We start from the raw sequence: 25,784 nt of genomic DNA on the forward strand, positions 1-25,784 counted from the left end.
CCATCATCCTACTGCATTGAGGTGCCTTCTTGGAGGCTGTCATGTGCAGGATAAATATATCCTCTTACGCTTTCATTTAGAGTCAGATGACGCCAGGCTGTTACACTGAGCGTAGCGTGGCAGTGGATGACTTGGTGATATTTTTTTCCACAATAAATTAGGTGGAAATCCCCTAGCTCTAGATCAGGGTGTCAGTACCAGCCGGTTCCTTTGCTTCCTTTCCATTACGCTTTATCGAGTTAGCTATGGTGGCTTCCTGCTGATTTCCCTCTGCGAGGAATCTACTGGCTGTCTTTCCTGGAAGCGCCCAGTGGGTGATTTTAACTGCAGAGGCTAGTGAGACATGCCAAGACTAAGATGTCAAGGTTGGCCTTGAGCATTTGCCTCCATGCTACTGGAAAATTTATTTCCGAAGTGAAATGATTGCCAAAAACCCATTAGATAACTTGATGTCTTATGTTGCTGGTCATTTCCAAAGCTTGTTACAGGGCTATGATCCCAAAACCCACTTTTAATAAACTTGTGGTTGCTTTGTTTGTTTGCTTGCTTGTTTTAATTGAAGGTACTATTTCTGCAAACACATTACAGCAGCATGGCTTTCTCTTTGCCCTTGATGCTGGTTTAGTAGTGCATATTAATTAAGGGCCATTAGCAAAGGAAGTGCAGAGCAGTGCAAAATGTGGCTGAGCACATGTGCTAGAGCTATGCTGCAGTCTGCAGTGTCCTGTGTTGCACCGCATTTTGTTGGGATTTGAAAAATTACAGGTGAAAACATACTCTTCCCTTATTAGCCACTATTATTAGAACCATATGGCTTGAACCGAGGAATAATTTGTGCCTGGTGTGTATCCACCTACCATGGCTCTGCACACGAGGATCATTCCTGAAATGTTGATTAAAGGGGAAATGAAGGTGGGCTGGTGGTGTTTGCACCATTGCTAAGGGAGATGCTTGGCACTCTCACTGTGCTGGTAAGGTCATGCTGCAGAGGCGTGGAGGATGACCCAGTGATGTAGAGCAAATAATCTCCAGGAGTTGGCACGCCTGTGTTCAACCTTATATCCCTCATGAGACAAGCGCCATCCTTGTTTGTGCAGTCTGGGGCACAGTACACGGTGCAGCACAGAAATCCGTAGAGGATATTTACAGAGAGGCAGCATGGCTGCTATGCGGCCAAGCAGAGCTCGGGAAGAGACCTTGGCCATCCTCGCCTCCGCTGCCGTGAGGTAGGAATGCCACGCTGCACGCCATCTCCTTTAAGGAAGAAACATGAACCCTCCTGTCTCAAAGTACAGTCTAATTACAATAACCTGGAGTCAAGGAGGAATTAGTCTTTTGACACACTATTTAGCATGTTGTTATTTTGTGCTTCTTGTATTTTCTGCTGGTTCAATACCTGGTGATGGTCCCTGCTGGAGACAGGACGATGCACTGGATGAAAATCACAGCTATATCTGCTGGGGAGATTTCATGAGTTTTTCCTTCTACAGTCAGTGTTGTATCTGTTCTGTGGAGACACAAAACTTGTGCTGTCCTATTACTGGGAAAATGAAATGCTTCTTCCTCAGCTCTTAGAATTAAGGTATTCAAGTCCTCAGTTAAGGAACCAAGGTCCTCAAACACATAGTGTATTTTTTTTGCTTTGGGGCCAATGAGTATTATTAAGTGATCTTTCAAAGCCACTTCCAAATCTGTTCTTTCTTGTTATTCCTTGGAGTTGCACTTTGCCAGACTGGGTAGGTGTCCCCTGTACGCTGCTCAAGAGCTTCACTCAGTTGCTGTTGTCCTTGAAGAGGTTTGACCAGCCTTGGTGTGGGAGTGAAAGTCTGGAGAAGCAGCCGGTGCTTTGCGTGCTCCGGGCCTCCCCACGGCGGGCGGCCGGAGCAGCCGGCAGCGTCACGGGTGAATGGGGGCCGCTTTGGGATCACCCTCGCGCCCCCAGCTGCCATCGTGGAAGAGCCTCGTGGATCTGGGAGCAGCCACTGCCAGCCCAGCATCAACTGCTGGCTAAAAATAACCCGGAAAAAAAAAAAAAAAACACACACACACACATATCTAAATATAAACCTCTAATGCCTCAGTAAGGAGCATTGCATTTCCTAATCATCCAGTCAAATTGTTTAATCATTGATTAATCCTGGAAAGCTTTTCCTTTCCGCTGTGGTCACTGTTTGGTCTCTCCCAGCTCCTGTGCTTTCTCTGGAAGCTGGGGGTCTCCTTCCCTTCCATGGCGTTCTCCAGCAGCCCTTCCCAGCGGAGCCTTGGGATGCTTTGCGAGCTGTGCCGGCTTCTGCGGCCGCCTCCGGAAGGGGGAGGCGTTTAGGGGAGAGAGGAGCCCGGGATGAGGGGACCAGAGGGCACTGCGCAACCTGCAGGCCCCGGTCCTGGTGCGAGCCAGCCCGGTGGCCATGAAGGTGCGGCCTGCGGGCGGGTGGCAGCACCTGGGCGTGCGGCCCACTCTGTCCCCATGCAGGTTGAGCAAAATAACACGCAGACAGAGGAAGCGGCCAGACTGTTTTCTCTCGGTGTTGAAAACCAGAGGCCAGAGGGCTTTCTCTCGGCGGGGCCGTGCCCCACGGCCGCGGGCAGGCTTGTTTCCGAGCGCTCAGACAGGCAGAGCTGCGCGCTCGGCACGAGCAAAGCGGCACAGCGAGAGCTGCCCGTGTTGTGGCTTCGATACGTTCCCTAGCAACCCGCCGTGCTGGAGAGAGGCATTCGGAATGTGTCTTTTTTATCAGCGCAGCTGCATGTGATGCACTAGCCTCTCAGTGGTCTGGCTCGCGCTATTTTGGGTTTAAAAAATGAAGCGTGTGATTGCAGTGCTGTCATGGGCATAAGGACTTTGGATTGCTCTCTTGCACAGATGGGAACGTTTCGCAGGGAGGGCGAGGAGAGCGACTTTCTGCTCCTGATTGAATGTTGTCTGGTGCTGGCTAGTAAATACCATCTTGTGGCTTGAAGACTTCAAAATGAGTAGATGAGACAGCTCTCCTGCCATTTTTCCCCCCATAGAGTGTTATTGCAGGAGGAAACTTGTACGTTTATGGAGGGACTTCTTCCCATGCACTGCAGGCACACATGGCTCTTTGCACAACACATGCTGAGCGTTTTGCTGTCTTCTCTGGAGCAGCTATGCTGACTTTCCAGATGCTTTCCTGCCATTTGACTGCTCCTGGACAGATTGACTGCATCCTGTCCAGCTTCTGTGAGGTTTTAGAGGGGATTCAGCACCGAGTGCCAGACGGGTATTCCCAGGAACCTGGACAAAACAAGCTCTCCATTGCTCTAACAGAAATGCTTACGGCCTGCGAGCGTTACCTCCCTTCAGCCACCCAGGGCAGCAGCAGCGTGAGCTGCAGGTGAAACAGCTGGAGATGGTGAAAGAAGGGCGCCCACTGCTCCTATTTAGGATCCTTCTCTTTGTCTTACCATTTCTGATAAAAGTTTCTTTGATTTAAGGACTGGAACAAACCCATAAAGTAACTTCAAACTGCACATGAACTTCTTTTCCTGAGAACAGCTTCAGCCCTCAGGATGGTCCGTAGGGCCCTTGGCTGGCTCTCTGTGGCCTCAACCACAGTCACAGAGACATAAACGGTAAGGCCGGAGCAGACTGGAAGATCTGACTGCTGCTCAGACACAGAATCAACCCTGTCTAAGCTATTCTTCACAAATACTTGTTTGTCCTACTCTGAAAAGCCTTGGTGATGGAAATGGACCTCTTCCCAGGCAATCTCTTCTAACGCTTGCCGTTCTCACTATTTCCTCTCCTCCATGTTGCAAACACTCTCAGATGCCTGTGTAGTCTCCACATGTGTTTGCTACACAAGGAGTCGGGCTGAGTCCCCTATTTAGTACTGTAGAACAAGTACAGAGGGCAGGTGGGACATGGAAAAGAGCTTGCTTAGTCTTGGGGGAGAGGGAGGAGGAGGAGGCTGCAGTTAGTTCGACATTCACAACTTGTTTGTTGTCTTGCTTTTGACATTTGTTTGGCCCTTGGAAGCAAAGCTATGTGAGAGGACTGGTGGAGGAAACAAGCTTGCTTGGAGATAGGCTCTGAGGGGAAACAGGCTCCTGAAAAGGAACATGGCGAAGGGAGGAGCAGGTCAGCCTCAGCTGAAAGATGGTACAGGGTAAAAGAAAGCCAGACTGAGAAAGGTGGAGAGAAGAGGGCCCCAGCACTGGGAACAGGGACTTTAACAAAGTAAGCCCAAGAGTGTCACCTGCAAGGAAGCAGGTTTCAGTCACCCGTGTCCACAGAGAGAGCGGGTCTTCATCTGCAATGCCTGCTCGTGGTCTGGGAGCCTGTGCTTCCCCTGTGTCATTTGCTCCTGTGAAAGATGAATGCAGCTGAGGGCCCAGTGGGCTGCAGTTAGTCTGGGCTGGGCCTGGACAACCTCGTTGACTCAAATGGTGCCTCTTGAGCAGCCGATGTACACCTGAGTGCATTGCTCACTTTGGCACGCTGAGCTAGATCCTCCGCTGCTGTGTAAATCAGCGAGTTCCCTGGAGCGATTCTGATTTGCACCATCTGAATGTCTGGCCCATCCTTTTTAAGTAAATACTGCAAGCAGAATTATATATATCTTTTTGTTTTTCCCCTTAGCCTTTGCTCAGTCAACCTGCAAGCTGCTTAATCATTAAAAAACAGAAGAGGGGCTGCTCTTGTTGCAGTTAAACAGGACATGAAAGCTTTTTATGGACAAAGTGATCTTTTTAATGTATCAAAGTGGTCCAGGTGCCGTGTTATGTCCTGCCACAGCCATCGGCCAGCTCGGCTCTAATTGCACTTGCCACTGCCCCTTTTAGCTCACTCCGTTCTGCGGGAACTGCTGCTTGACCAATTAGTGAGATAAGTTCCCCTCTAGCCCAGGAGATTTGTGGACAGCCTTCCTAGCTGCATCTCTGTACATGGAGGAATATTTTGACAGCTAAACACGCATCTTGTTGAGCTGTCAGTTCTGCTAACTCTCCTCAGTGCCTTTCATTTATTGAGTCATCAGGCTCTTCCTGACCTCAGCGTGAGCCCCAGCCTCGCGCTGAGGAGAGCACAGAAGCGCAGCTTGAGCATGGCCTTCTGAGGAGGGCAAGTTTCTTCGAGCAGTTGATGCCTTGAACGGCACAGATCATTAGGTCTGTATGTCAATGCAGTGGCTGCACCCTCAGGCTGGTGGCAGTCTTGGAGGCTGCAACTGGGGAAATTTAGATTTATTGCTCAGCCTGCTCCAGCTGCCAAGATCTTGGGGCTTTTTAAGAGGCCAAGAGCAAAGCAGGGAATCAGGGACTGAAAGAGAATGGCTCAGAATCCTAGGAATCCTGCATTTCTTTCTGGCTTGGGTGCTCAGCAAGGGATTTCCTATCCCTATTTGTTTATTCCTAACATGATCCGGCTTGGAGGCTGTAGTTACTTCTGCAATATACAAGCACCACAGCAAAAGCACTTATGCACTTAACATTTGGAGCACTGTGACCACAAAGCAATTTTCCATTTGGCTGAAAAGTGTCCCCATCATGGTCGTGAGATCATGCATTAGGTGCAGAAGAGGAAACGTGATAACTACTTGCTCTTTAAATGCCACATAGTCCTTTAGTGCAGGGATTGAATAGGACAGAAGACATAGTGCTCTCCTCTGAGCCTTCATCTACCTTGATACCCCAAATTGACCGTTTCTCTTGCTTTTGTAGTTATGCCTTTTTATTTGTTCTTACTGTGTTGGGGAAAATTAATTTCCTCTCTTTCCCGATGTTGTCAGAGCCTTCGTTCCAGTTCTGCCCTTGGCCTTTCTGCCCCATGACAGCCACGGGTAGCACAGCAACCTTAGGCCTCCATTCTGGCCCCTGCACGTTGCATGGAGGAGGCTGAGACCCCTTGAACATCACCTACCCATGGGGAGGCTTCCTGCAATGTTTTTCAGTAGCTGAAAACCCCCTGCTTCTTTGCCGTGATTTGACTATGAGGTGGGGTATGTGGCTCCCTCCCATGATGGAAAATAATTCCTCATCTGTTGCTGCCATTTTCTTGTTCCCCAACTCCCACTGACTGTGGGAAGCTCCTGAGCAGAGACAGTGTTTCAAAGAAGCCTTGAAGCTTTTGTCTGAGTAATACTGAACTGCCCTGGACTGTATTATGGAAGAATTATAACTTTGTTGAGAAATTTCTATTGCTGTGAGCCAAATGAGAAATCATTTTCATAAGTACATTGGGTGAAATAAATGATAATCTACATGACAGGCATTTGCCCTGGCCCTTTTCCCTAAATGCAGCATAGAACTTGGCACTGCTGTGTTCTGAAAAGATTATTTCTGATTATGCTGGGCTAATTGATAGTGAAACATATGCAAGTCTCTTCTAGAGCAAATGCTGCCCAGGCTACCAAGACGATGTTCATTAGGGGCTGCAGCCCTTCACTCTGTCCTGCTTCTTTTCACAGAATTGCACAGAATCACAGAACGGTTGAAGTTAGAAGGGACCTCTAGAGATCACCTAGTCCAACTCCCCCTGCTCAGGCAGGGACACCTAGAGCGCGGGGCACAGGGTGGCATCCGGGCCAGTTTTGAAGATCCCTGGAGAAGGAGACTCCACAACCTCTCTGGGCAGCCTGTTCCAGGGCTCTGTCACCCTCACAGTAAAGTTTTTCCTCACATGGAGATGGAACTTCCTGTGTTTCAGCTTGTACCCATTTTTCTTGTCCTGCTTTACTCCTTTGCTCCTGACAGGAATTTCACCACCTCTTTCCTTACCACCAGTGTGACCTCTGTCATCTCTTCGATCGGACACTGGTCAGCTTCACAGCAGCCTCTGGCAGAGGGAAGGACTAATGCCTTGTGGAGGCTGTGCTGAGCGCTTGCTGGCCAATCTTTCCTGCCACTGGCCAAATGGCCAAGAAGCATTAGGACTGCAAGCAAACCAACCACTTCTGGTGACACCTCTGCCTCACAGAAAGTGAGAGGTATACTTTAAAAGTTTTAAATCTCCAGTCAATGTGATCAACTCCACTTGGGTAATCTTGCTAAGAACCAATTGTTCCAGCTTGGGCTGGAGAACGAGAGAAACCAGGGTTTGCTAGTAGAGGTGCTACCTGGGCGCTAGTGTGAGCTGCCAGGGCAATTGCTCTTCATGGATTAAGTAAGGCATCTTTGCAAATGGTACTTGACGTGATGCTAGATGGCTGACCTGGCATTCAGGAAACCTGGTGATACCTGCAGAGGATTCTTCATGAGGAAAATTAAGTGTTTTAAATGCAATAAAGCTTCAGTCTTCCAAAGTGATTCAGCAACAAAACCATCCACATCGATGGTATAAAGTATAAAGATGCTGTTACTGAGGCAGAAATTAGAGAATGAATTCTGATCTTTACTACTTTACATAGTCTTGAGCTGTATCAGTACCCGTTTAATACTCTTCTCTATGATCTTTCACCATAAGAGCTGGAGGAGCACGCAAATGAGCTCTCCCTTGGACTCTGAAGAATAGCAATCTTCTCATTATTTGCAAATTCCCTTTTCTCTTGTATCACTAGAAGAGGTGTCATTTTGAATATTTTTTGTCATCTTTAAAGCCTGGCTCAGCTAAGGGGTAAGCGCAATTAGATGGTCTGGGCAGAATCCAGATGTCTGGACTGTCTGTTAAATTTCTGCCTCTTTTCCCTTGACTCAGTCACCTGAGAGAGTCTTGAAAGTCAAATAGAGGATCATATTCAGTGCTTATACTCTGTGACGTGTCTAGAGCTCCCAATCTCCTTTCCAAAGGAACTTGTACTCATTTTGTTAAAAGGGGTTGAGACCCTACAGGAACCACTTCAAGAAACGTGGCCTATACAAACCCAAAAGAAAAACAGCAAATTTTTTAGAGCAAGAGCAATTACAAATGAGGAAAAAAGAATAAATCAGGGTAATCAGAACATGAGTAGAATGGAGAAATCTTTCTACCCTGAGAGAAGAAAGAAATAGGATCCAGCAGGAGTAGAATTTGCTTTTGCCATCCTATTGTTTTAGCTAATATTATTCTTATCATTTTTATTTATATAGCAAGATACCTTCTGGGCAGATGAAGGGCATGTTGGGAGACCAGTGGCTGTTTTGAAGACCTTGTAGTCTTAAAAGAGAAAATGTAGACACGTGCGATTTGAAAGAGGCAAAGAGGCACAAGTTGGCAACTTAAGATAATTAATAATAGTCATAATTTGTACTCATTCAGCATCTTTCATTCAAGGATCTCAAAGCATTTTGTAATCATGAGTTCTCTGAGACTCTCAAACTCTCTTGAGACAGGCAAACCTTATGACACACGATTTAAAACAGCAGGGCACAGGATCAGAGTGGTTGAGAATATTACTGAAGGCAAAACTCAGGAATCCTGCCCTCCAGCTGTGTGGATGCTAAACCTTGTGCCCTCTCCAAAGTGAGAAGTGTTTTTACAGTAATGTATATATATAATTTTTAAGTGTTAAGCAAAATATGTAGTCTTCATTTAAGTCATTAGTGTCCTGGGAAGTGTAATGGCCCGTGTCATAGCTGACTAAAAATGAGACTACAGATAATGGGTTAAACACATTTGGTTAACCATTTGTTTGCTGCTATAGTTTTCACATGAAAAAAAAGCTTAGATTGAAACCTGTCTTGTTGATGGAAAGTGATGTGATTTTAAGTTTCTTTGTATATTAAAACAGAAACCCAATTTGCATACTTTAAGTATCTTTTCTAGCTTATTCAGGCATCTGTCAAGAAAGCTATATTTAAACTGTTAATACAGTATGAATGCAAGTTTCACATGCAAAATTAGTATCATTAAAATTGTGAGATTTATTTTTCTTTTAAAACACAAGCGATGCCCCAGCACTTCTGTTTTTGTTACCTGCTAAGGCACTGCAGCTGGGACAGCCTATTTTTTGACTAGGCGGTGAAGCTGAACCGCAGGGCAGCTGCTGCTCGTGCCCTGTGAGCCCTGTGTCCCCGTGTGGTGAGTGGCGCTGAGGTCCCCTGTCGCTGTGGTCCGCCAGAGAAGGCACTGGACCAGAGGTGTGGGTGCTTCTGTCCTAGCCACGAAGCCCATTTTGTGGTATCTTGCCATCTGTAAAAAAAACATTGCGCTCTGCCTTTGTGAAGTGCTTTGCAAATCCAAAGCTTAAAAAAGGACCAACCTTTATTATTTCCTTGTTCTAGGGCTCTTTCTGGAAGGGGAAGTTTTGAGCAGAGAGTCCCGTTTTTCAGGGGTCTGTTGTGGCAGTGATTCCCACAGGCTAACTGCATGCTCTGGGAGGAAACACATCTCTCTCCATCCCACTGAATTTTTAAGCATTGCAATTCTTAGCAGCAATGCCCCTGTGCTTGTCCTGCTAACGCGGGGGTGCAGCTTGGCTGGAGGAGAGGCCGTGAGCCTGGCTTCGGAGCACACGTGCTGTAACCACGTTCCCTAGCAGGTACTGCTGCCTTGGGTTTCCACAAATGTGCTCTGCATAAACCTAGAGGCTCATCATCTCCCTTGGCAAAAAGCTCCAGACACTGCTCTGTACCCAAGATGTATAGCCAAGATGACAAGAAGAGTGTTCAAACCCATCTATAGCACTTATTCATGCAGCTTGTGACTAAGACTTTGAGAACATCATCTCCTGCAAATGTTTATGGTATCTATTCTGAAATGCAGATTTTGCCTCCCTGATAGCAGTAAATATAATGCTTAATTAATTAACACTTTGAAGGCAGCCACTGGAAGCCTGCGTTGTTATGACATAAGGCAAGGCGAGTTGACAAGCAGGCTGGATGGTCTTGATGCATGGGAATGAGAGAGCGCTTGACTCGGAGCCCAGACACTGGTGGCAAGGCAGGCAGTTGAATGAGAATAGAATAGAGCCTTCAGTCTCGAAACAAATAGGAAAGCAAATGTGGGGCCCCCTGATGTAATTTTATGAAGCAGAACAAGCTCTTCCAGCCAAAAGCATAGGGCTGAAATGATGCATTCTCCCTAGCCATATATTCATATGATGATAATGCCTCATTCCTCTTCACAGTAGTATCTGCCGTATTGTACATTGTATTCCAGGCAGTCCTGGCTTTTTAAAAAAGAGTCTGAAGTAGCTATTACCACGATAAATGGTGTTAATAGGAAAATACAAAACAATCCCCCCCATTTCATCTGAGATAAACCTCAACAAGTAAAACATATTTGTGTAACGATAGTGCTAAAAGGCCCCAAGCAAGATCAAGCACCACTGCACTTGCTTCTGCATATGCATATAAGCAGCAATGGAACATCAATATGTCGTATTTTGTAGAGAATCTTATTTGAAATGTATTTTAAATCTGCTATTTCCTGAAATAGTATGTAAAAAAGGTATTACTGGGAGATTTGTTTGTTTTGCTTTTTTCTGAGTAGAAAGGGCCAATATTGTTTTGCAAAAGTCTACTTATTTTCCTGTTAATTTGAATATTATGAACATGCCACAGTGTCCAGGAGAAAAATGAGTATCCACAAAAGTGGAATCCGCCATTTAACACAGTGTGTGCAGAAACAAGCACCACTGAGTGACATTTAGAGATTATCTAACTTTTGTAACACCCAGCAAAAACAGCTAGTCTTTCTAGATTCAAAACATTAGTGAGAACATGAAGAATAGCAAGAAAACCTACTTAGTCTATTTGCATATAATAGAATATAAACAATCCAAGGACAAAATAGTCATGCTCATTTATTACTGTGCTTGGTGATTAATGAAACACACTGTCTCTGTGTAGTCACTTGCATCACAGAAGCTTGGAGGGCTTTGCATGCCCTGGTGAATTAATGGGGAAATATTGTTAAACCCATTTTACAGAGTAATTAAGGTGTATATATGCTGATCCTATTGAATTCAGTATCAATACACAGAGACAAAGCTTTTGTTTTCGCCACTATGAGCTGAAAGCTACAAGTTGGGCTCTGGAGAGCCAAAATAGGCATCTCTACGATCAGCCTAATTTTCAGAAGTTCTGGGAACCAAGCAGCTATTTAGTGATTCACTTAAACTTCTTTCCCATTCCAGCTATTTAGTCCTGCTTGTGAAACCATCAGACAAGATACCTCCCTTCCACCTGTCTGCACTTCTATTTCAGAACGTTAAAAAAGATACATTTAGCAAAAATTGCAGGCTGTGATGTCAAAGCTGACAAAAAGCTTTTTCTATTAATGTTATTAACACACAAATGTCTGTGGAACTCATTGCCACAAGAGACTGTTCAAGAGCTTCACAGGACTCAAATGGGTCTGGGAATGAGTATGGCTAACCAAGTGAGGATGGGGTTACAAGAATGAAGTTTAAAAATAAAGTATCCTCTAGAGCTTTGGAGCAGTTACAAAACTGTCCTATTTCGAAGCATGCCAGCATTTAACAAATTAAGGTTCTGCCGCCAGGATCTCCCGCTTCCACGTTTCGGGTTTGCTCCTGCACAGCCCTTGGTGCTGGGTGCCCGGGGAGGCAGGTAGGCACTTGGCAACCTGTGGCCCAGCTGGGAGCAGAGTTCAGTTACTCCTGCCCTGAAAACTTGCAATTTCAGGCATCCTGCATGGGCTCCTGCGGGCCACCTGGTCACGGGCCACCAGCGAGTGTCATCTCCTGCAGGGCAGCTCCTTCAAAGGCATCCCATGGATGATTCTGTGACCAGGAATAAGCCCAGGAATGTTGATGGCTCAGGGACTTAAGGCAGAATCGTCTTTTCAGGAATCTGTATGCACTCAGGCAGCTGTAACTTCTCAGTGGGAAAATTAAATCAGGACTTGAAAATCGGGTCTTTTTTTTTTTTTTTTTTCCTAGTGCACCTTCTCTATAAGAAGAATCAGTTGGCCTTAATTACAGACTGAATTGCAGCTGCAGGCAATCGTGATATTTCTTTGGGCGCTCGACTCATGAGAGATGTGGCACTGTGCTGAATTCTCTGGTCTGAAAGTTTGCGATTGTTTCGGACAGTCAGTAACTTAAATGAAAAAGCACGGACTTTGTCAGGCCGCTGAATAAAAATGTGCTGAGATGTTAGTTAACTGTTTATTTAACCGGTGATCAGATTTGGTGAGTGAAAGGGAAGTGCTAACTTTATGCAGATGAACAAGGAGGGGAAAAAAATGAAAGGGAAAGTAAGTATCAGTGAGAGATGTTTCTGGCTGCCTTTCAATTCCAAATTGGGCTAATTCTACCTTCTGAAAGGAAGATAATTTCCACGTTTCTGTAATTGGGAACACATAATTGAAGTTATTTTCTCTCAGAGAGAAGAAACCTCTTGTACATCATTCGCAAATGGGCAGGAAAAATGACCACATACAGTGTACTCGGAATGATGGCGCATTCATCACAGCAGCATCTTTAGATTTCTTTGCTGATTTTGCACAGTGGTTTTTTCCCATCCGAGTGTGGATGGGGAAGGTTCACGTGCGAGAATGCACTTTGCTAACTGCAGAGCTGCCTCTTTGTGGGCAGCCGTTAAACTGGAGGCAGTTGGTAACGGTGGGGCCTGGAGTACAAAATGCACACCAAAGAAGTGCTGAAGCAAGTGTCAACTTAATGTACCAAAATAATCATGTAGCAATTCCACGCGACTGCTTCTTTTGACCTGGCTTTTTAGGAACTGAACTTTAATGAGGAAGATGTGCTGTTGTTGCAGTGCTGGAGAGGGACACGAGCAGTTAACTCACTTCCTTTTGTTGGTATCATGAAGATATTTTCTACTGTGGGGTTTAACCCTTGGTTTAGCTCTTTAATCCTAGGTAACCTGCTAATTAAGCAATCCATACAGTATTCACGAGTTCATTTGCAGGTACGACTAGTCGTCCTGGGGCTCCCAAAGGTGGCTTGGTCTCGGTCGCGGGGGTTTAGCCCAGGTGCTCCTGCTCCAGCACACAGTGTTCTGTGCTGGCTCCTTGCAGGCCAAGGCTCTTGCTGTCTTCTCTGGGTGCCTCATCGTCTTTGATGTTGCGGGAATTAGCTACGTCAAATGGTGGTCAGCCGGGAGGCCTCTCTTGCACTTCGGCATAGAGCACAAATCTGGGCTCCCCGTAGCTCAGGCGATGTGTATTTGTGTGCACACCGAGGCATCGTGGAGGAAGGAGAGCACATGAAGATAGCTATGGTAGATTGGGCAGCAAATTGGATTTCTAGACAGCCTTGATCAATGTACAGATCAAGAGAGAATAGGGGAAGTCTAAAAAAAAAAACAACAAAACCCTGTTTTGTAAGGAAAACAAGAGTTTTATTTTTACCCTGACCTAACAAAGGAGGAGGAAGGAAATTGCTTTGCTGAAGCAAGCATTTTACATCAGACTAAGGGTACACTTTTCTCTCCGTGTTTGTGTGCGTGCATGTCCCAACAAACTCAACAGCATGTTCGTATGCATGAGATGTGTTTTCCTGGAGGCACATAAGTCAGCGGGTGCCGTGTGAGGAGGAGAAAGATGTGCCTAACACTGCTGAAATGCTGGTCAAAAAGGCACAGCATTTTATTAAAAATAAGTTAAAATGTCTCATAACGTTATGGTTAGTATCAGCTATTTTTGCTGACGTTGGGTGCTGGCTAAGAAATTTGCCTAGTTTAGAAATGCGCAGTGTAGAAAAGAAAGTTCGAGCACAGCCTATTTGTTGTGTCTGAGGCCTCTGAGCGTGGCCTCCAAAACCAGAGAAGGTCGTGGAGGGCTTCACATCTGCGGATTGGGGTGTTTTGTTTCTGGTGGCACCCGAGCTAAGCAGGCACTACCAGCAGCAGGCCCCAGGCTGGTGGGGGACACGGAGTGCCCTGGAAATGCCCATGCTCAGCGCTGGGGCCGATGCGGAGCCGTCGGCTGGGTCGTCAGCACGGCTTTACCACAGAAAGGAGAAGGATGGGTTGCGGTTACAGCGCTGGGTGACGACTAGCAAATTCTGGGCATGGGCTTTGTCTTCGCCCCAGATCCCACGTGTGCTGATGGGGAAATCACTTCTCTGCCTTGTGCTTCCCTTTTCGGGGAATAGGCCGCCCCTCGTGCCATCTTGTGTGTATCCATTCACATCTTGGGGGTAAAAGTCCATGAAAAGCGTAGGGAAGGTGTCTTGGTTGTCATGGTGGCAGTGGTCATTCCTTTCTGCATGGAAACTAGAGCGGGCACAAGAGATGGAATAATATTTTAAGAGGCTCAGTTGCTTGATTGATTTCTCAGGCTAATAAATCCTTGGCTGCACTTGCTGCGTTAAAATATATGTTTGGGCAAGATTCATGAGCAGCTCTTAGGAACGAGAGAGCAAAGGAAAAAATAAGGTGCTTGCAAGATTAAATGCTTACATTTGGCAGCTTTAATTGGCCTATTAATAAGGCTTTTTTTTAGGTACGTTATTTATTATTTTTAATGAAACAGTTGTCTGCTGGGCTTCTAAAAATACACATCAGTAACTGGCCAAGGGCTTCTGTGTATGCTGGGTCAAGTACCAGGTTCTGAAAGTCCTCGTCACATGAGTGTCCTTACCTCATCCAGAATGTTGTATCCCATGGGGGTGGCACTTACCCGACTAGAGAGCAAATGTGCATCCTATGCACCGTGCAGGCCTATCTCGCACGTGAAGATGATGAGATGGTGGTTGCCCAAACACATCAGCATAGTTGTATTTGCACTATAGAATTTATTGAGCTGTTAATGGATGTTCAGGATTTCCAGTTGTTTAACAGCTTGCTCAGAGCAATTGCTAGGCATCCCAAAATCCCAGACAAGTGCACAATGTCTTGGGATACTGCTCAGATGAAAAAATGAAAATATTTCTGGGAAACTTGAATGTATGGTAGGTCTGACCTCTGTTCTCAATGAATATGTGGTAGTTAGACCAGGCACAGCCTTCCAGGGAAATTCCTCCAGGCTGTGGCTTGTTCCAGATGCCCTCCCCTCCATGGGACCCTGGCACCCATTTCCCTCGGGAATGGCTGCTGCTGCTCCGAAGAGCACGGGCAGGGTGGGCCGCGTGCGCAGGGAATCTGGCACTGCCGAGACCTGCGTCCGTGCCGCTCTGCTCCCTGGGCCCTGCACGTGAGGTCAGGATGACCAGGGACAGGGCCACTGGCCAACAGCCAAGCATGGACTCTAGAAAAATAAACGTGACAAGGTCAGGAAAATGCGGGAGTTTGGAGTGGCTGATAGAAGTATCGCTAAGCACAGTCTTGAGCACTCCTCTGCATTGATTGATACCTCGTTTGAAATTTCCTTCTTGCCTGAAAGAAACAAGATAAAAAAGCATGAAAGCATTAGTTAATTCTCTTGCAGTGCTGTGAAGCTGCGGTACTCTGTTGAAAATGACTGGCTCAGTAAAGATTTATCATTCAGGTGCATGTAGTCTCTGTGAGCTATAGATGACCAGTGTTTTGTTTCTCCAGTGATTCTGTATTTTCCTCCCATTCAAACAAGTATGATGCATGGGAAGATACTTGCCTCCAGACTAACGCTCATCGGACTGGGATCTAAGGTCCAATCCCTGATGAAGGCAGGAATTAATCAATTAAATCACTTGCTTTACTGAAATACTGTATTTCATAAATAAATTAATTTTCGCATGCAAGTCTTTCAGGAAAGCAGCGCACACAAGGAAAGCTGTCGTCAGCATCTTTTAATCCTGAAATGACCGAGTTCCTCATTGCACACACCAAACTTAGCTTTTTCTAAAAAACTCTGAGGCACCAGAATGTTTCTGTGCTTCCCAAAATATGCCCATACTTCTGCTGTTTTTCAGGGAGACGACTCACTGAGACGGACTGTAAATATTTTATGGCATCTCTTAGCACATGAGGGCCAAGAGGTCTCAGTTTCTAAGCACATATTAAAACCTTTCTGTTTGTAGTACTAAAAATCTGTGGATCACCTTCTGCTCTCACTAATGTTAATAGGAGGATTTGTGTCAAAACAAACAAGCAAAGAACATAACTAGCAGTTAGGGATTATCTGTGTCTGTATACAACGCCAGTGTAGGAATGACTGCTTTAGCATCTTTTCAGTTGTGTTGTTAAATGGTGGAAGCTTTTGCCAAATCCAAACTGAAATGCTTCCAAAGCCTTTTTCAGTGTTGGAAAATGTTTGTATCGAGTTATCCTTGGAATAATTTTCTCCTTTATTTATTATTGTGTGCTACCCAGTAGACACCTAATTATGAGGCACAGAACACTACTCGTTCTAAGAGGATATATAGCACTTCACTGGATGTTTTTCGGAGTCCATTCTCATTACGTTAAATGGGATGTTTACTTGCATGAATCCCTTGGGTATTGAAAAAAAGCAAAAATGGGACAAAGAATGAAGTGTAACACTGAGCAGCTAGTAGACCATCTTAGTGTGGGGGAATGCTTTTATACCACATCACACACTGTTTGTCCTTTTCTTTTTTCCAGAGCGGGTATCCAAGTTCTGGGCCTGCATCAAGCACTCCTGCCTTCAGGCCTGAGGATGAACTAGAACATCTGACCAAGAAAATGCTGTATGACATGGAGAATCCTCCCTCCGATGACTACTTTGGTGAGCACTGCCATGTCCCGTTGAATCGATCTGTCCGTAGCCCCTCTCTGTGTTTCCCGGGTTCCGTAACAAGGAGGCCTGACAGCTGGACTGTTAATGTAGCGACATTCACATTGATGGATTTGCTTTCTATGCTTGGGTTGAAAGTGTAATCATCCATAGGAATTTCTCTATAATTCCAGTATAAATCTCGTGCTCACTTGCTGCATGTAAAGACTGTAAACAGTCTTTCTAGTTACAGAGTTGAATTTTTCATTGTCTGGTTCATATTGACACCATCTGTCCTCAGCTGCTTTGCTACCAAGCTGAACTCAGGTGTGGTATTCTGTCTCACTTCTCTGTCCATCCCATTTGCATTGTACCTGCAGTAACTCTGGCAGGGTAAATGCTTTTTGCTCCTGAGTTACCTGTATACTGGCATAAATCAAAAGGAAATCCGTTTTGACTCAGTCATGTTGGTTTTACATGGGTGCCAGTCAGCCCAGAACCGTTTCAGATAGATTTGGAAAGATGATTCTGGACTGACTGGCTTGTTATATCTCTGTCACTGTTCTCGCCTAGAAAAGGTTACAGATGATTTACTTTTTAAATAGTATAAAAATTCGTTGTCTCAAGCATCTGTAGGCATAAAATATATATCTTATCACTATATAAAATGTTTATATAGATTCTAAATTCTGCATTTGAAGGCAAGAAACTTGGGCATATTTGATGTTTCCCCTGTCTGTTTTTTATAGGCTTGTTGATAGAGTTGTTAGGAAACAAACTGTTGTCATTTGCTGAGTTTTAAGGCCATGGGAGGTGATTCATTTTGTCTTCTTTACCTTAAATTTTACTACTTAAAATTTTCATTTAGATCGCACTCTGACTCTAGGGCTGTACGTTTTAGTTGGACCAAGCATTTCTGGCTTAAAGAGACTTCAGTGATTTTGTTCAGTCAAAAGTCAGGTGAGACCAAGGTGTCGCTAATGAACAAAGACCTTGCAGTGACAAGGATGTGATTAAATGAGAAGGTTGAGATCTTCGCATCAATCATTGGCCTGTGAGATTGGGGTAGACATCAGCCCCATTTTACAGCAGTATCCTCTGGCTCTCATCTTCACCATCACAGCCAGAATGTCTTCTCTACAGACCCTGATAATTTTCAAACCTGCTCATTAGCACAGCTCTGAGGTGTGTGCCAGAGTGACTAACTGGAGAGAAGATAACCAGAGAGATTTTCTGTGCTATTGTAGAGCTGTATTTGACTTCATCTCTGCCCTGTATCCTTTTGTGCATACTCTGTGATGTTTTAAAATGGAAGCAACAACCAAACAAACATAACATGTATTTAGCTATTAGCATGCTTAGGTGAGAGGGAAAAACTTTTTTCCTGTTCCCTTCAGGCAAATGGCTAAAGCCCTGAAGCACGAAATTTGATTATAAACATTTTCTTAATGCAGAGCCGTAAGTGGCGTGAGCAGGTTGAGGGACTGAATCCCAACCCCTTCTCCTCGTAGACCAGAAAGTAGCAAGTGAACAGAGAAAGTGGAGATTCACAGGACCCAAGGTCAGAGAGGACCTTACCATTATTCAGTCCAATGTCTTACTCTCAGTTTTTCCCAGGAACTTGATTGAATCATGACTTAAAAAAAAATCTAATCTTATCTTAAAGACTTCAAGCAATGGTGAGTCAACCACCTACCCTGATAAGCTGTTCTAGTGATTAATTTTCCTCACAGCTCAGAAATTGCTTCCTGAAGTGGAGCTTTAGTTTTGTTTAGCACTTGTATTTATGAAGCTGAAATGCTGGGATTTTGCATGCTGTAGCACTAATAGGCTCTCCTCTGTTTGGGAGTGTGGTACATCGAATCTTTTTAATCCAAAAGGGGTGCATAGCTCAAGGGATTGGGATATAAAGTCTCTCAACATCGGGTCATCAATTTGATTATCAGATGAAAGGTCAGACTAATGCCATGCCATTAGCTGTTAATTCGACAGGAAACAAGGAAATGGAAAGCAGACTCCAGACTCCAGAGCATTCACAAATGTTGCTGGAGTTGTTATTATGAACAGTAGCATGATCAAAGATTGAGTGACCATGATGCAAACTAGAAGGCTAAAACTAAACAACAACCCCTGTCCTAGCTTGGGTGCTTAATTAAAAGCTGTGCTCTGACTGGTCTTCTAATGGTACTGACTTGGTACCACTGAGCATCATCTGAAGCCAGCCTCCAAGCTTGGCTTTCTGGATGTGCAGGAGAACGTGTTGGGCTGAACTCCTCAGTTCTCTAAGCATGTTTTGCTCCGTGCAGCAATTTGGGAGGCATCCCGCAACTAATTACAAACCTGTGAGAAGAATACAAAATAAAACTAGCAGTCCTGGGGCTCAACCATTTTTCTGGTTGCATGAAAGCAGAGGCAGATTGCTCTAATACTCTGAGTTTTGTTCCAATCTGAGATGCTCTTTTAGGAAAGAGGCCTTTAGGATCACATTAGATGAGGCTTTTTGATATGGTAGTGCTGGCAGGGAACTTTGGACTAATTCTGGCTGCCAGAGGTAAATATTAATCTACCTGAGCTGTCTGCATAGTACCCATCAGTAATTATCTGCTTACGTGGAAAGAAGAAAATGAGGGTGGGAGGAACAAAAAAAAAGAGCTCTTCAAGTTTGGTTAACTGTTGGAACCAATCTCTCTGCCTTTATTCTTTATTTGTTTAGCGTAGTAGCACAGATTATAGAAGGTTCATATGGCACATTGATCAAATAATCAGAAAAAGGACAAATGGGCAGAGACGTTGACTCTGATTTGCATTAAATATCTTCTGCCTGAGGTCTAAATGCCATGGTAATTGTAGCATACCAGATAGCTGTCAGCTAATCACTTTTATTAGTTTGAATTTGGAAAACTGGATTTCAGCATATTAAAAGTTGGTTAAGAGCTGATAGGTTTTGAATTGAGGAATCTAATTAACCTTGCTAGAAAGCTGCAAGGCGTTATATTAAGTCATGAAAATAATTTGTTGGAATAATTACATTTGAACTGTCAGGCTGGAGAAAGGTCATTTTATGTGGCCCGTCAGCACTCTGGATCTTTTCTGCAACCATCTTCTGCAATTTTATTTTCCGTATTTCTGGTTTGATCAAGCTATCTAGCCTCTGGAGTCAGTGTGGGCCATATGGGGGCTCCTGAGTAGAGAAGAGGAGTAGGGCCACCAAAGTCTGTCCTTCTTAGCTCTGGGAATGCCGGATGATGCTGCTGGGAGGCTGGTGGAGCTGTGTTCAGGAGCAGGGCAGCTCGTGGTCTCAGAAGGCCTGTGATCCCCTCTGCAGTTTCCTTGGGTGGAAGTTACTGCAGGTGTTTTCAGACCCAGAGGAATTGGGTGAACAGTCCTCCCCTAGGAGGACATCACCCAAGCACACAGAGCGGGTGGCCCAGCCGGGCTCGTGTTGCCTTGTGCAGAGGCAGGTGCTTGGTGAGGGGGCAGAAGGAACGTGCCAGCGACCACTGCAGAGCAGCCAGATCACTGTCACTGGCCACTGCTTTCCTGGGCCCACGGCAGCAAAATGTAGTCACTGAGAAATCCTCTAGCTGCCATTGGCACAGCAGTGCTTAAGCATGGAAATGTGACCACTTAGAGTAATAACTAAAAAAAAAAAAGGAAAAGAAAAAAAAATCTATGCGAATTGTTAGGAGCAAGCGTGCTGGTACACTACACAATTTACCATGACAAGAGATTAGAATGAATCTATCAAAGTTGCTTATTGGTCGACATGAGGCATTAAAGCTGCTGGTTTTGCATTAAAAATGCAGAGACCACAACAGTTCTGGAGCATTGTTTCAAGTCTTATAGAAAGAAATGTCTTCCAGCAGCTTATCAGTCTGTACGTCAGGCAGTCAGTGCTGATAAAGATGGGAAAAAAAGCCATCAGGGCCCCTCATCTCCAGTTGCCTTCTAGACTGTGTCCCAGCTGAATCACTCTCCACAGCAGAGGAGTTTTGCTCAGTGGCGGGAGGAAAGCTTTGCTGTAAAGCGTTCAGAGCAGCCAAAGGAACCCCAGTTCTATGTATCTGACACCTCAGCAGCTCTCTCTCAGTTGCAGTGTCCCAAATGGATGCATTCCATGAGAAGAGATGTTCCAAGATGCTCCCATTGAAGTTTGATCACCAACTGACCCTGGTTTCTCTGAGTTGGTGCTTGGGGAGCTGCACGTTTTCCTGTGTGTATTTACCAGATGTGTTTGTACACACAGGCTTTGACGGTGGGAGAGGTGGTGCTGAGCAGGGAGAGGAGCCAGACCAGCAAGTAGGATGCGTTGGTTCTTTTCCTGGTTTTCATTCTCCCGCAAGACTTTTGGCAGATCATTTTACCTCTCCACTCACTTTTTCCTCCTCTTCCCTCTATTTGCTGTGCATTTAATCTGCATAGTCCTTCAGACAGGAGCTGATTTAGAGTGGTTCTGTGAGTGCCTCCCATGGAGCAGGCTTCGTCTCCAACAGTGCTTTGAGATGCTGCATCAAAAGTAAGAGTAAAGGATGATAACTGGCACCAGTATTGGGTCTGCCAAGGCTCTGACAGCCTTTCCACTCACTGTCTTTGTCTTCTTTTGGCTTCCATGCCCTACCTAAAAATGCTTCACTGGGACCAGAGACCTGGTGTCAAACATTGTTGGAAGGTATTTGCTCCCTTTGCTGCTTGAGAAGCAGGACACGGCTTAGCATGTAGAAATCCAGATAAGATATGGGAACAAACGTCGTAGATTCACAGATTCTAGAAATGAGGAGACTCCCTAGGTCGACCAGTTTGAACTTCCTCCAGTTCATGGTATTTTTGTTTGTGTTGAAATGGCTTCATGGACTGAATGTTTCTGGTATCTCTAAATTAAACATGTGCTGCATTTCACTTCACTCTTCCTCAGGCGTGTCCGTAAACATCTCCTTTTTGATCTACTTAGGTAGCCTTTTAGCTTCATCCAAATTACCACAAAAGAAAAGGAGAGAGAATAAAAGTTGGCATATTTTGCAGCTCTTATCTGAAGCATTTTTACTAAAAGATGTGACTTAAATAAAAGTGATGTCTTATGCCTTTTTTTTTAAAGATGGGATTTTCTACACAAGATAGCGTACGTTCTCATCCGGACAACATCTGGGTCAGAAAATAGCAGGTTAGCTTTACAACAACTGATGAGCCGACAGTCATTTTCTCTTATGTAACCGCTCGCGGAAGCAGGAAGAGCGGCCATGTCAAGGAGACCCTCCATCAGCTGCAGTTTTGGGGTTGTTTTGCGCTCGGGAGCCGCGCTCCGGGCTGGCGCCGGGGCTGCAGCGCCAGGAGGAGCCCGCACTGGGGAGGCCATGGCGCCCGTGCCGTCACCATCCAGCTGTCCCCTTGCGGGCTGCCGCAAGGGCAGGCACCTTCCCCCTGCTCCCCAGGGGCTCCAATTACCCTGCTCGATGGCTTTCAGAGCCTCTTTCTGCAGTCTCACTTCTGTCAGCGCACGCCAACGCCGTCTGTGTCGCTCTCAGGGAGTCCCGGGGCTGCCGGCATCCCTGTACCGCACGGGTAGGGAGGGCTCCGAGAGCAAATCCGTACGGATGGGCGCAGCGCAACCGGCCAGCGATCGTTTGGGCCCACAGTCCGAGTGGGGCATGGAAAAGAGAAGAGCCGTGAGTGGCTGGTGAGCAGAAGATACCGTGTCTGCATATATGGTCGCCAGCCTTGACAAAGGGAAGAGAGAGATGAGTGTTATGGACTCAGAGACTCTGAGCTGATTTCAGCTATATTTCAGTTTTTGAAAGACTGTCTAAATGGGTGCAAAAGACTCTTCCTGCTATTCCCCAGTGTGCAGTAGCTGTAGGAGAAATGTTTCGGGAAGCCAAGTACCCAGGTCATTTTTGCCTGGGATCTTAGTTTTGTTATTGAGTGTACATCTCAGATCCAGCCAGGCAGCCCTCAGGAGTTAGGGAGGACGATGCTCCCATAGCCTCAACATTCTGCTGCCCAGGCATGCCAAGAGATTCACATCTTCTTCTCGGCCACATAAGGCAAGATGAGACTTTGCATCATGAGTTTTTCTGAAGCAGTCACCTACTGTTTCACAGACATGATATAAATATTACATCAAAAACAAAATTACCACCGAAGTTCCAACTTTAGAGTTATTACTGTAGGTAATAAAATGTTAACTGAAGCAGGTAGAAGACAAAATGACTTTCTTGGTGCTTTTTTAAAGTTTCTGGTTCGACCTGAATTGCTGGCAGTCAACTTAGTCATATTTTTACTTGCAACTGATTTGATGAAGAATTCATTTAATGGAGCATAAGTGCAGAGTATGAAGCTAGCATTTTAGCAGAGGTCTTCATGATCACCTGTGTACTGCAAAACAAAAGCGTTTGCAGGTTATATTTGGAATTATTTTTGTTCTCACAGTCAGTAAATGAAAGCTGACAATTTCCTGATGTCTTCTAAGAAGAGTGAAATGTGATAATGAATATCAGAGATGCGTCCTTCTTAAGTGTAGCAGAATTCTATGAGATTTCTTGAATATATATAAAAGTGAACATACTTATGAGAATAAAAAATCTGTGGGGCTGGAAATTGTTTCTTGTATTGCAACCGTACCCTAAGTGGGCTAGACATTGTAGAAATGGAGAGTAAAGCACAACCTCCTTCCCAAAAGACTTACCTACTTGGTAAGTTAAAATGAGCTGTTTCCCACCTCATGTGAAGTGAGTTGACTGCTTTCAAGGGGCTTTCTCTGTGGATACATCGTCAATTCCCTAAAACCCATAAATTGTGGCACTCAAAGGACCCCTGGTTGGGAATCTCCTCTGGGAGATGAACTGAAGGCAGATCGTGAGTCCAGATCGTGTGGGTTGGAGGTTTGTCTCTTCCCGTTAGGTCTGTTTTACGGCCATGAGTGAAACCAGGATTATTCCATCCTGGATTTCAAAAGCACTAAATTCGCACAGTTATTTTAAGAGGGTGTATTCACATATGTGTCTATGAATGAGTGAGAATGTGATCTGGATTGTAGTTTTATAGAAGTAAATTTCACTTTAAGTGGCATTTTGGAGTGTTTTAAGCCTCAAAACAAGCTTTTTTTGAGTCAAAACCTACGGCTAAGTTGATGAGAGATATATAGCTAGTCAGTTTTGGAGCTGGAGCTGGAAACCACAATTCCATCTGTGCAATATTGGACAAATCTCTGACTCCACGAACATGGAAACAGTTGCATTTCACTTTGTTTAGGGTTAGTTATGCACGTGACCTGGCATAAGCTTTTCTTTCTTTTTTTTTTTAAACTGAGTGGAGCTCACCTATTGTTCGGAGCAGGTTGCAGTAAATCTGCAGTTGCTTCAGTGTTATTTTATGGCTTATTTGTACTTCAGTAATATCTAAGGCCTGCTAGCAAGTCTGTGGTCACACTGCACTATGTGCAAATTAAACATGAAGTAGGAAACAGTATGCATCCCTCAGAGCTCCAAGCCGAAAATACAGCAAGGAGCAGGAAATGATTATTGTCCTTAATTTACAAATGAGGAGCTGACTGGCAGAGTTTAGATGACTCACCCAGACTCATGCAGAGAACCAGTAGCAAAGTGGGAATTGAGCCTGGAATTCCTTCAAGTCCCGTGCCTTACCCGCAACCATGGCCTCGCTCTTATTTCATGTGAAAATCAACAAAATGGGCTTGTGAGCCTTCTCTTGATGAGAACTCACAACTGCTCTGAAGGCTCTTCCCAGCATTTAAATCACAAGCTCTATTTTCCAGGGTTATTAACATGGCTGTGAAAATAAGAAAGGGAAAAAAGGCGCTTCAGGATCACACTTGGTAATCTCAACTGCTGTTAATTTAATGTACCCACGCATGCTATCATGTTTCAGCATTTAGATAGTTGATGGCTATTAGGAAAATTGATAATTCGGCATCGTAATCTATTACTTTCCAGTCTAACAACCAGCTTTCCACGGGGGGATGGCATGGCATGACATTTATTATTTCTTCTTCTATTGGAATTTGTCTCGTGTGCTCTTTTTGGGTATGGTGATTTTTCTCTTGCCAGTAACTTTTTGAGGTATTTTGAGTGTCAATCGAGTGAGGGGAAAGCCAGATTTTATCTGAGAGTTAGATGTGCTAAAGAAGAATTAAACAGTGCTGTCTCATTTGCTGAGTGTTCTCCAGCAGCCCTTTATTTTCTGATGGAAATGCATCAAAACTGTTTAGTTCTTTCTTTTCTTTCTTTCTTTTTTTTTTTTAAGGAATCGCTTTGACTCAGATTGTGTGAGATGAATCATAACCCACTTTCTCATCTGAGACGTGCAAAAAAAAAAAATTCCAGCTCTGCTGTCAATGTCAGCATAATCAATATGGAGCGTGTTTCGGTGGTGCAGAGAGGCAGGGGAGCATTAGAAGAATGAAAAGAATCAGAAGTAGCCGAACTTTCCTGCTGCTTTGAGCGGGCTCGCTCCTGTGGCGCCTGTAAACGCGCCTTGCTGTTGGTGTCAACGTGTCACCCGCGGCAGGTACTCGGAGCTGGGACGAGCTGGCGGGCAGCTCGCGGGAGGGCAGCTCTGGCAGACCCTTGGCACGGCACCAGTCACCCCGAGCGAGCCTGTTCCGACCCGTGAAACCTGCTGTGGGATGTCACCCGCCCGGGCTGCGCCAGCGCGGGTTTCGTCAGCTGATAAGGAGAGCGTGTGGCAGAGCACAGAGCTGTCCCCAGCCCGGCCCGCGCCGCGGAGCGAAATGGAAAATTCAGCAGCCCGGCGGCCGGGGAGCCGCTGCGGCTGCAAACCCGAGGCGGGAGACCACATCTGATACCGGCTGCCGGCTTCCATTGGCGAGCTTGCTTGTTTGCATTAAATCTCTTTCTTTTATATATATTTTTCTCTTGTGTGCCTGCCTAGGCATATAGAGAGGTTACGCAGAAAGTTACCTCTGCTCGTGTGTGTGCCAAGAGGGAGAGTTTAACCCCTGAGAAAGCACGTTGGCAGCAGCAGGGTCAGAAGGGCACAGGTAGGTGTATGGGTACTAAGAGGTGAGGAAATGGATCTCCACATGTATGCAATGATTTAGCAAAGTACCCTAGTGATAACATATAGAACGTAGAGTATTTAGAGGCGTGAGTGCAACCACTTTCCACAGGGTAAGACACTCGCTAATGGTAAGGACAGGCAGATAAGCTTGAGATGTGGGTGTTTTTCTCTCCTACATCCTTCCCAGTTCCCTGCCCCAGTCACCCTAAGCTATTTGTTTAAAGCTGTGAGTCCGGCTCTGTCCAGTCAGCAGCAGCAGTCAGCTTTAATAACCAATTTCCTC

The 25,784-nt window shown here is 45.3% G+C and overlaps 1 protein-coding gene across 1 annotated transcript in view; it reads left to right on the forward strand.

The window, feature by feature from the left end:
• Positions 1–25,784, forward strand: part of LPP (LIM domain containing preferred translocation partner in lipoma) — a 295,572-nt gene that overhangs the window by 212,446 nt on the left and 57,342 nt on the right. Inside the window, exon 7 of the mRNA XM_088525533.1 lies at positions 16,357–16,480. Coding sequence (XP_088381659.1) covers positions 16,357–16,480 — 124 coding nt within the window. The remainder of the gene's footprint in view (positions 1–16,356; positions 16,481–25,784) is intronic.

The sequence above is a fragment of the Tinamus guttatus genome, unplaced genomic scaffold (genome assembly GCF_059628265.1).
Source record: "Tinamus guttatus ecotype Peru unplaced genomic scaffold, ASM5962826v1 Tinamus_guttatus_pri_ptg000227l, whole genome shotgun sequence".
Lineage (NCBI taxonomy): Eukaryota > Metazoa > Chordata > Aves > Tinamiformes > Tinamidae > Tinamus > Tinamus guttatus.